The 12,185-nt window shown below is 35.0% G+C and overlaps 1 protein-coding gene across 5 annotated transcripts in view; it reads right to left on the bottom strand.

Annotated features, from left to right (window-relative positions):
* Window positions 1-2,318: 2,318 nt before the first annotated feature.
* Window positions 2,319-12,185, bottom strand: part of SANBR (SANT and BTB domain regulator of CSR) — a 62,668-nt gene continuing 52,801 nt past the window's right edge. For 3 of the 5 annotated variants that reach the window (XM_058684000.1, XM_058684002.1, XM_058684003.1), the window contains 7 exons: window positions 11,943-12,042; window positions 8,786-8,877; window positions 7,859-7,887; window positions 7,708-7,781; window positions 6,796-6,884; window positions 5,056-5,147; window positions 2,319-4,159 (listed from right to left, as the gene is read on the bottom strand). In XM_058684000.1, the coding sequence (XP_058539983.1) occupies window positions 4,123-4,159; window positions 5,056-5,147; window positions 6,796-6,884; window positions 7,708-7,781; window positions 7,859-7,887; window positions 8,786-8,877; window positions 11,943-12,042 (513 nt within the window). In that variant the 3' untranslated portion in view covers window positions 2,319-4,122. Of the gene's footprint in view, window positions 4,160-5,055; window positions 5,148-6,580; window positions 6,653-6,795; window positions 6,885-7,707; window positions 7,782-7,858; window positions 7,888-8,785; window positions 8,878-11,942; window positions 12,043-12,185 lie in introns of those variants that run through there. The other 2 variants (XM_058684001.1, XR_009248601.1) reach the window with 2 other exon arrangements.

Here is a 12,185-nt window from a genome sequence, read left to right on the forward strand (position 1 = left end):
AGATGGGGAGTTTTACTTACAATTCAGATGCAATTAATTTCATTTTCTGGCATGGCAGATTGCAAACCACCAAAAAATTTAAAATATCAAGTAATAATGTCAGATATGTACAGAAATAAACTATGATGATGTGAGGAGAGTGACCTCGGTAACTAGTTTAGATTGAGCACATGGGAAATGTCTCCTGTGAGGAAATGACATGTAACCTAACATCTGAATTATTAGGAAGAGCTTTCTACCTAGTGGGAACAGCTAACTGAAGAAACTGAAAGGTGAGAATGATCTTACTTTTTGGAGGAACAGGTAGGTTAATGTGAGGGGAATGTAGCAAGCAGGAGGGAAAAAGAGGTCAAGAGGCAACTAGGGGTTTGGTCATGTAAGACTTTGGAAACCCGAGCAGTGGAGGTTGCATTTTAATCTAGGTTGGATGGGGTGTTACTGGAGTGTTAAGCAGGGAGTAATGTGATCTAATTCACATTTCAAAATCACCATAGTTGCTTTGTGAGTTAACAGGTTGGAGTGGAAGTCAGAGAATTACTTAGGGGGCTATTGTGACACTTGGTGTAAAAGAGGTTAATGACGTGGCGTGGGGATAATGGAGATGGAGAGAAGCAAATGGATGTAGGGTATGTTTGGGACCTGTTGACGAATTGGATGTGAAGAAGTGAAGGAAAGAGAGGAAGAGGAATAATTGCTGAGTAGCTGGTTTGCGCCCTTGGGTGGGTGGTAGTGCCATTTACTGAACTGGGATGATTGGGCTTGAACAAGCAGGGAGTTGGGGGTTGGTGTTGGGGAGATACAGCACATGTTCTCTTCTATGTTCAATTGGAGATACCTCTTGGTATTCCAAATACGAAGCCAAGTAGGCAGTTCGATAAACATGACTGGAATGATAGGCAGTGAGCTGTTTTCAGCCTGAAGGAGCTGCCATGAGGCAGGAGGCACTCCAGGAATGTTTTAAGCAATCCAAGGTAAAATTGTTTTAAGGAAGTGTTGGAATTTGCTGATAGGCCCAGATTCCAATCCTGGTTTGTGGGTTATTTCACCTCTCTGTACTTTCTTCCCCACCTATAAAGTGGGATAACATCTGATTTGGGGGGTTTGCTGTGAGGCTAATGGAGATAGGACATATCAGAGAGCTAGCACCATCCTCAGGATATATATTCAACAAATTTCAACTGCTCTTCTATACCACCTACAGTTTGGTAAGAATTGGCCTTGTCATAGACAAATAATGAGTCAAACTAGCTACATTTTCTCAAGGAAAAACGCATCTTGGAAAGAGGGATGCTATAAGACTATGCTGTAGTTCTCACTCTATTCTTCAGTAAACCTCTTTGAAAACAACATAGGTCACTACCAACATCAGGAAATAGTTTTCCTACATAGCTCTTCCTTCAAATGCTCTTTGTTTAAGTAACGCCAAGACCTTTAATATAATAAAGTAACACAAAATGCCATAACAACCACCAAAATATTAGGTGTCCTTTTCTTTCTTGCACTAAATACACACACACACACACACACACACACACACACACACACACACACATATACACACCCTTAGTAATTCAAATTATAGGAAGAAGGATCTAAAACTCCCATCTTAAAGAATTTAAGGCTACTTTCCAAATATTAAAATAACAATGCAATAACAATAATAGTTAACATTTATGGAGGGTTTACTATAAGTCAGAAAGTACTGTGCTAATTTTTTTAGATTAAGCCATTTAATCCTCCAACAATCCCATATGGGTGGGATTAATACTATCCCATCACCTTCCCCAACAGATTAGCTTTAAATCAGAGGGGGAGAGCTAGCCTATTTGAACTGAACTGGCTAGGTCCCAGTACCTCTTAACTAGGCGGTACGAAAAGGTGAGATTCATAATAGTTGCTCAATGAATAGCTGAAGGAGAGCTGAAGACTTAATTCCAGATATTAGATGTGAAAGGTATTCTTTTTGTTTTTATATTAAATTTGCCCTTAGCAGATTAGCATAATAGGGCTTCAGCCTCAGCTTCCAAAGCAATTTAGCGTATCTCACAATATCTGGCTGAATGTTCTGAAAAGGGAGAATTACAAACATGGTGCAAGAGTGTGGAATAAGCACCCCTAACAGATAATCTTTCCTGCAATATTTTAGCCCCTAAATATTTTGCTGAATCTTTACCAGGATAAACTCACTCAAAACAATCTTAAAATTTATAAAATACACCTTGTAACAGAGCTAATTTTTCATGAAAACCTGTGCTCTAGGAGCCCATCCAGACTTTTCCTGAGAAGATGGAATGATTCAGATCAAGGGACTTTTCAAACCATTTTTGTCATTAACATTTATTTCAGTTAAAGGAATGTAAATTCAGAATTAATGTAAGATAAAACCTTTCCAAAGTATTTGGTAAAGAAATACTATTAACAGTTTGATTAAAATGTTTGTGGTACCTGTGCTATGTATTACAGATGTTTATAAAATAAAAAGCCTATTCTGAAGAAAATCAAATTCTGATAAATTCTGGTTTGTAAAAAATCAATCCACTGGTACAGTCCTCCCAGGGGAAAAGCAATTTGCTTTTTTATCATCAGTTAAAAATCTAAAGAGCATACTTCTTTCAGTTGTGACCATCACAGCACTATATAACCTGTACAGGCCTAAATCCTTTTAATCAGAGAATACAGTAAAAGAAACAAGACTGTGGTATTTAACAGAGCTTATAGACCATGTACTAGAAAACATTTTCTTTTGAAAATAAAAATTTTATAATCTATTTCAAAAACATCAAACAACTGAAAGATACATAAACTGGAACAAAATTTCCAAACATAAATTCAAAAACCTTGGAAAAGCCATACCTATAGCATCAAATAACATCTAGCTGCATTTACTAACTAAAATAGTCCCTAAATGATTTCTGTATGTGTTAACGGAGTTTAACACTTCAACATTTCAATGGAAACTGCCATTCTGTCACACATTATCAAAATCTGTTCTCTAAATAATTTGAAGAAATTCCAATTATAAGACAATGAAGACTACAAATAGAAACAGTGAATTTTATAAGTTTTTCAGAGGCCTATATGTGATTTCCAAACACATAATTTTTTATGCTTATAGTCTGGAACAAATTTTCCCTGAGCACTCTCTCTGCTTGGCTAGAAAAATTAAAACATGATCTATATAATAGAATTTAGCTTGATTTCTACTGAATGCACAGCATTTTTCACCCATCAAATGTATTTGGGAATGTTTCCTTCTAGACACTGCTAAAGTAGTAAGTAATTGTAACTGTTTAATGGGGCTATTCGAATGGCTTTAGAAATATGGTTGGGTTTTAGAGCCCTGAGAACTGCGCACTGGGTGTTTTAAACAACTAAAATGATTTACTATCCTAAAACTATCAAGTTATTTTAATAAATTCGGAATGGCACTGGCTTCACAGAGGAAAAGGAATAATCAGTAATTCCAGATCAGATAACCAATAGATAAGCATTAAAAACTGAAAGAAAAACAAGTTGGATGAACATTGTGCTTTCCATGGATTAATGCTGAAAAAAAATAACCCTCTTGCCCAACACAGGGAATACATCACACCTTGAAACTTTATTTAATATAGGCTTGAGACCTGTCACTCCTTAATATTCATGCAAACTTAAAATTAGCATCCCTGGGAGTTTCATTACACAGATTGCAGTTCTCAATGCTATCCCAAGAGTTACAGCTCAAAAGGCATACTATAATCAGTGCACATGCACAGTACCATCACCAGCTGTGTTCCCTTAATTTATTAAGGTCTTAAAAAGTCTTAGCTACTTGAGAGTTGAGGCCTCCTCTCTTTCAAATAAATAAAGGATAACAAATATTAGGAGTCTTAACTATGCAAATCTGTAAATACTGATTTTCTACATAGCATCACATTAAAAGAAAGTCAGATTTAAGAAGTTTCATATTTACAATTAGGTTTCAAAAGACCTAACTATACATTTCCCTTAGCATTATGATTTATGTGGCTTGCAAGAATAATAAATAAAACATTTAGAAGTCACTGTTCTGAAGATCTTCAAGAAGTGAGCAATTTCAGATGTCCAGAAGTGTGTCTTCTTTTTAGTTGTAGTTAAGATGCTTTATGCAGGACGCCCTGGACCAAAACGGCTTTTAGACCTAGATTTTTTAAACAGAAAAGAAGGTCAGAGGTGCTTCTAAAACAGGAGGAAGTTGCTGCTGCTTTAGGTTCTGTTTGCTTGACAGTATCAGAGTTAAATGAAACTTCATGTAGCCCCACAATCCATTTTTAAAAACCTTTGGAGTGAGACATATTTTGGAATTCAGATTTTTGTGGATGTGGGGGACAGAATATGGTACATATATTGTATATTATGGATTGGAGCAATGCCCTCTAACCAAACACATTAATACTTTTTCAGTGTAACAAATGAACATTTAAATTAAGTGTGATAAATAAAAACTATAAACAGCATCATAGTAGTTCAGCCAGGTTTGAGTTGCCACAAATGCACAAAAAAGTCTTGATGGTTTTCTGGATTTCAGAATTGCTGATAAGGCATTTGGATCTGTAGTATTAATGATCCAATCTCAATAAGTGTTATAATTTAAAAGAAATTTTGTGATGTAAAACGACAGAGGACCCACAAGTTACTTTTTATTAAGAGAAATAAAATAAGGGACAGGAAAGACTTCAATGATTTATATAAAATAATAATATATAACCCATAAACAGTATAAAATTCTACTAATTCACAGTAGCAGTATAGTTTACATTCTTATCAGCAGGTGGCTCAGAACAGAAGTAATTCAGTAAACAGAAAACTTAAAAAAAAAACTCAAAACTATACTTTCATTAAATTTTATGCTTATGAGCTTTTTAAGTCTTAACTTGATGTTAAATTCTGGTTCTGACTAATGTCTCGATGATCTAATCTTTGAAACAAAACAAACCAAACTCCAATTATGTGCCTCTATTGTTCATGTCATTTTCCCTAAAAAAAGAAAATCATGTCAAAGCCAGTCGCATTCTGAATCTGTTTATGCTGCTTTACCTTGTGTTTTTTTCTGAGCTGCTTTGCCGGGCAGTGACTGGCACTGAGGCCTTAATTTGCGCTTCAAGTCTGGAATAAATACCTCCTGCAAACTGCAGAGTAAAGGGGCAAAATGAAGTTATTACTTTTATGGAATCAACAGAAGCTCTGCTTTATTAAAATGGCATTACTTTTTAGCTTAGCAGTAATTTTATTTTGATCTTTAAAATTCAGGCTCTTTGAATTATAATTTATGTGAATAATTTTACATATAGTAAAAATTCACCCTTTTTAGCGTACAGTTCTGAGTTCTGAAAATGCATACAGTAGTGTAACCATTGTTACAAGGGAGAAATACATTTCCATCACCTCAAGAAAATCCCCTTGTGCCTCTCATAAGTCAACCCATGATCAGTTCCCGGCAACCACTTATCTGTTTTATGTCCCTACAGTTTTGTATTTTTGAAAATATTACCTAAATTGAATCACACAGTCTGTATAGCCTTTGAAATCTGGTTTCTTTCACTTAGCGTAATGTGTAGGAGATTCATTTATGTTACTGATGTATTAGTTCTTTCTTTTTTGTATGCACCACAGTTGGTTTATTCATTTACCAGGTGAAGGACATTTGGATTGTTTCTAATTTTTGGCAGTTCTGAATAAAGCCAGTATAAACATGTATGAACTGATCTCTATGGTGAGTAAATGTTTAACTTTATAAGAAACCGACACACTGTTTTCCAAAGTGACCATTCCTTTTTGCATCCCTACCAGCTATAAATGAGAGTTTCAGTTGCTCTCCATCCTGACCAGCACTTTTCCCCCCTTCATTGTAGATATTTTAGTTGTTATATAGCAGTTATCTTACTGAGGCTTTAATTTACATTTCCCAAATGACTAAAGATGCTGAATCTTTTTATGTGCTTATTTACCATCTGTATCCCTTCTTTCATGAAGGGTCTGGCTAATCTTTTGCCCATTTAGTTTTATTGGATTATTTTATTATTGAGTTTTGAAAGTTCTTTATATATTTTGGACACACCCTTTACCAGGTAAGTGTTTTACACATATTTTCTCATAGATTATGGCTTATCTTTTCATTTTCTTAGTAGTGTCTTTCAAAAAGACCATTGATATTTTGATGAAGTCTGATTTGTCAATTTTTTCTTTCACAGATCATGCTTTAGAATTTTTGACACTGTATGTTAATGATATTGAAATTAAAATTAAAAAAGAAAGATTTTATAAGTTTTATAGGGAAGTAAATTTTTAAATAAAAGAATTAGGGCAAGAGTTTTTGTGAATACATAATACCAATACTAATGTTAATATACAGTGTTATGACTAATACATAGTTTTAGTAAGAACACAGGTATTTCCAGGCATCATTTTCAGCAAGATTACATCTTATTTTAGAAATAACATCTAAGCACTGCCTACAGAGTTGGCTGAAATCAGCAACTTCCAAAAAGTCACCCTCTGGATAGTCAGCAATGCACAGCTAATCTACTCGTGGTGTGACATTACACTTTCAGCAATAACCTACCTTATTATGTGTGTTATAGAGGACTTATGGACCACGGGTGATACGAAGGTGGACAACGTTTATGTGAGTGAACTGGTACAGAATATAAAAATATATTAAAATATTTACATTAGTTTTTAGAAATTCTGCCTAAAACATCTTTATATTACTCATGATGAAAATAAAGTAGGAAGGCATATCTATGCAAGCACAGTGCCCTAGCACATAATTCTTACTTCTTTTGCTTCCTTTGACTTGATACGGTCCAGATCACCCAATCTCATCTTTATTAGGTGCCCTGTAATTTCGGACATCCGCCGCTGATCTGGAGGTAAAATATAATAAACCTAACTTTTTATGGGGATGATTTATAACTTCTGTTTCTTAAAGAACACACACTTCAATTATCATGAATTTATGAAAATACCATTAGATACTATTTTACAGACATCTACACATATTTATCTTTGAAGAACTTTAGGCAGCAAGTGGTAAAATGGCTTATACATAGGTAATTGTGCTGCTTTTAAAAACAATTTGACAATAAATTTCATATATTAAAAAAATAAAAGAATTAAAAATTAAACAAAGATTAAAAACAGACCTATTGGTTACATGTTATAATAAATAGTGAAGAACAAAAAAAAACCCACTGTAAATGAACCTAAAATATGATGCGCAAGTAATGGGCAAAAGTCAGTCTGAGACTTCCAAACCACAGGTGCATAAAACAACACATTATCTGCTGGGGTTGTCTACTAATACAACTCTGGTTGATTCCTAAGGGAATGTGCAAATTCTGGGCTTTATTCCAGTTGGAACTTTTAACGCTATTCAGCATACTGCATAAAATGAAAGATTCCTGGGGCACCTGGGTGGCTCAGTCGGTTGAGCGTCCGACTTAGGCTCAGGTCATGATCTCACAGCTCGTGAGTTTGAGTTCCGTGTCAGGCTCTGTGCTGACAGCTCGGAGCCTGGAGCCTGCTTCAGATTCTGTGCCTCCCTCTCTCTCTGCCCCAACCCACTTGCATTCTGTCTCTGTCTCAAAAATAAATAAACATTAAAAAAAAATTTTTTTAAAAAAATGAAAGATTCCTCTCACTGTTATTTATACCTAATCTGTACATTACCTAAATATTAAAACTTACCATCTTCCCTTTGTGCATCCTGGTTGAATCTCAAGGATCTTGTGGCATCCCATTTATTCTTCTGCATACTCACGCTATTAGAAAATTTAAACAAAAATCAGCACTGATGCTTTAAGAGTGAATATCTGATGGATTAAGGAGCAATACTCACATGAAAGGAGACACATCTCTAGAAGTTGACTAAAAAAGAGTAGATAACATTAAGGTCCAATTAGAACATATTTACTCATTAGTGTTACAGTTTAAAATAAAAAGCAGCTTAATTTATTGAGTTCAAGACACCGTACCAAAAGCATCACAAGTATTATTTCATTTAAACCTTGCAACAACCACACGAGACAGCAGCCATAATTATCTCTATAATAAAACAGGCTCAGAGAAGTTAAAGAACTTGTCCAAAGAGATATAGACCTAAATTTGAACCCAGCTTTATCTGTCTGACCTGGAAGCCCCAGCTTATACAATCTTTTAGAATTCACCCATTTGTGTGCTTGCAGCACTTGGCACGCAGATGAACGTACAACCTGCCCAATATAATTGTGTGGAACTTGTCTCAATGCAGCCTTTCATACATTTTTGGAATCTATGATTTCTCTTTTAGTCAAATATGGTTATTATTGTCCTCTTAATCCTACCTGGCTTTCAAAGGCATGTGAAATAAGAATTATTTTAAAAGCTCATAAAATACAATTTATTTAAAAATTATAAAGTCTACTTATTTATCTCATTTCAAAGTTTTTTGAACAAGTACTACTGGTTCCAGATTCAAAAGTTACAAACAGCACATATAGTGAAAAGTCTCTGTCTCCCATTCACTTCCCTTTAGAGGCAACATTTTATGCATATATAAGGAAAGATATATAGATTCCTCTATCTATTCTATACTATGTATACTTTTTCTCACCTATCAATATATCTTAGAGATCTTTAATCTGTTTATGTGGAACTTCTTTGTTCGTTGCTATATCTCTAGCATTCCACTGTATGTTCTTACTCTTCTTCAGATTTTTCTTGGCTGTATTTGCCTGCTTATTTCTCAATATGAACTTTAGAACAGTAATACATAATTTAGAGTTACCTTCTCTAACACCTTTTCTTTCTTCTGACCACAGGGTGAAGACATCTGCTTTTTTGGTTGTTTTGTGAACTTCTTTGGCTTTTCCTTTTTCCCTGACAAAAGAAAGTCAATGTTATGAGCATAAGTTTCACATACTTCTCCAAAGCACTTATTACTTACTTCCAAACAATAAAACCATTTTGTAAAAAAGACATGTTTCTTAAAACTAACAAATTACCTCTAAATAAAATATAAATATATTGAGAAGTTGAATGTACTTTATAGGGGTTAGTTTTAATTACTTTTCTTCTTTCTACTTGTGAAAACCTTAAGGAGAAAAAAATCAGGGCAATAATTTCAAAATCCCAGTGAAATTAAATGTTGAAAATGTTGGGGGAAACTATATGTATTTCTCTGAATCTAATTTGATAGTGGTTTTAACACCTAATTCCAAATTTTTATATACCAAAAAAAACCCCCAAAAAACAAAAAACAATACCATAACCCAAAAAAACACAGTTTGGGAATGGGAGGAATGAAGAACTCACAAAAAAGCTTTAAAATGTCTTTGCTTGGGTGGGTGGGAAGGGGCTATTTGGGTAAAAATGGCGGTAGGACAGAAATGATTTTGGGAGGAAGCAGATTTGGGACAAATTGTATTCTGAACTAGTGCTTTGCTACAATCAATATTCTGAATTTATTCTAGCTGACAGTGTAGAGGACAAAGGAAAGGAAAAGAAAAGAAGGAGGGGAAAGATGCGTTTCTCTAAAATCAATGTTGGAAGGTAAGGCGAGTACATCAGATCACTGTTTCCCAAACATCAAAAAGACACGATAGGGTGAGATGAGTGTGACGACAAGTTCCTTCTAAAGAAAAGAATGGTAGAAAGAGAGCAAAAATACTATAAACAACCAAATGTAGGTACTGACAAATAATCAAAGGGAGGTAGAAAGTTGAGTGTTTACATTTAAAGGATGCATGAGGTGGGGAGGTAGGGGAGGGATTGAATGAAACAGGTGATGGGGTTAAAAGAGTACACTTATCATGATGATATGCTTATCACAATGAGCACTGAGTAATCTATAGAATTGTTGAATCACTGTATTGTACACCTGAAACTAATAAAACACTCTATGTTAACTATATTAGAATTAAAATTAAAAACTTAAAAAAAAAGATGCATGAGGTAAGAATTGTGAGTTTATGGCTTTCTGCCTGAGGGCACTTTTCTCAATATCCCCAGCTAAGGTAGGAAAATTACAGCCTTATGAGTTCCAGGGAAAAGATGATACAATTGAAAGAAAGAGAAGCTGGAAATTTAAAGGTGAAATTTTAGAAGAAAGTCACAGAAGACTGGAGATCTAAAATGTGACTATAAACTCTGCCCAAATGATTGTTAAACTATGAAAGTGTACAGGAGACCCTAGGAGATCCAGCTAAGCAGGCAAGCAGAAAGACACTTGCAAGACAGAATTGCTCTTGAAGAGAAGTGAGACTTTCTTGTGCCTTTGACTGGACGATTTCCCAAACTTCATTGAGCTCAAGCTTCTGAAAGCAGGAGCCCTACTTAGGACTAGAAAACAACTAGTAATAGAGAGGGAACCCATAAAGCAAGGTGAAGCTAAGCAGGTAAGCCCCCAAATCTGAATATAAAGTCTGTCAAAAAATTAAAAATAGATCTACCCTATGTCTCAGCAATAGCACTACTAGGAATTTACCCAAGGGATACAGGAGTGCTGATGCAGAGGGGCATATGTACCCCAATGTTTATAGCAGCACTTTCAACAAGAGCCAAATTATGGAAAGAGCCTAAATGTCCATCAACTGACAAATGAATAAAGAAGATGTGGTTTATATATACAATGGAATACTACTTGGCAATGAGAAAGAATGAAATCATGCCATTTGCAGCAACATGAATGGAACTGGAAGGTATTATGCTGAGTGAAATAAGTCAGTCAGAGGACAGATATCAATGTTTTCACTCATATGTGGATCTTGAGAAACTTAACAGAAGACCATAGGGGAAGGGAAGGGGAAAAAAACAGTTACAGAGAGGGAAGGAGGCAAACCACAAGAGACTCTTAAATACAGAGAAGAAACTGAGGGTGGAGGGGGTGGAGGGGGTGGAGGGGAGGGAAAATGGGTGACGGCCATTGAGGAGGTGATATACTCACACAATGGGTGATACACTCACACAATGGAATATTGTAATATTGCAATAGTGTAATATTGCACTTGTTGGGATGAGCACTGGGTGTTGTATGCAAGCTAATTTGATAATAATTATATTTAAAAAAAAAAAAAGGCCCATGTAAGAATTACTTAATTCTCAAAGAAAATATCCTTGTGTCTTTCCTATTTACTGTTATTGAAGGCCCAGAGGACATGAAGTCTTATGTTAACTTGCAGATTTTTGTGTCTAACAGAAATGCAAATCATTCTTTTTTAGAAGAAAAGATAACCTCAAAGGTTATCAGTTACTGCCTAGTAGAACATCAATCAGTTTTGCCACTAACTTGCAATCCTTTTTAACATTCTTTTTCAAGTGTCTATAAATACCCAAGCCTTCAAATGTTCTCTGAACCAACTTTGGCTGTTTCTCTCACTAATGAGTTGAAAAATGTTGACACAAGTTCATTCTGTAGTTGTATAAAATCATGTTTTTAGTTTTTTAAAAATACATACTCTGGTGCTTCATTTGAGTGTCACTTCAAAAAAAATTTTTTTATTATTATGTTTATTTTTTGAGAGAGAGAGAGACAGAGCGTGAATGGGGGAGGGGGAGACAGAGAGGGAGACACAGATTCTGAAGCAGGCTCCAGGCTCTGAGCTGTCAGCACAAAGCCTGATGTGGGGCTCGAACAGTGTCACTTCAAATCATCTCTGGTACACTGATGTAAGTCATACATTTTGAGAAACCCCTTAGGTTACGCTTGAAATGAAAACTTGGAGGATTATTTCTCAGTACACTGCACTTTTTAAATAACTTTGTGATTATTCTGTGTTAGTGCCAGGGTTAGAGAATCTTGATGAAGCCTCCTTTATTTATTTTTTTTCCATGTTGTAACCTACCATGTAGCCTTACAAAGCTAATTCATCATCCCTTGCATTAGAGCCTTTAGAATGCAACCCCTTCATAAAAGTGAGACTTGATTTTATCTTAGAAATCAGTACTTTGTTTCTTGGATATTTCTTCTTCATCTCCAACTTCATCTTCAGTGACCTCAGATCCAGTGGTATATTCTTCTTCTTCCGAAAATAATGATTGTTGTTTCTGAATTAAAAAAAAAACACACACACACACCCTTTTAAAAACATAATATTAATACATCTCTAATGGATGCTTTCAAATTTATCTAAATTTAATGAGTCAAACAAGAGCTAATAAAATGACGAATACCTAATACAACATTCAGG

The sequence above is a fragment of the Neofelis nebulosa genome, chromosome 9, assembly GCF_028018385.1.
Source record: "Neofelis nebulosa isolate mNeoNeb1 chromosome 9, mNeoNeb1.pri, whole genome shotgun sequence".
Lineage (NCBI taxonomy): Eukaryota > Metazoa > Chordata > Mammalia > Carnivora > Felidae > Neofelis > Neofelis nebulosa.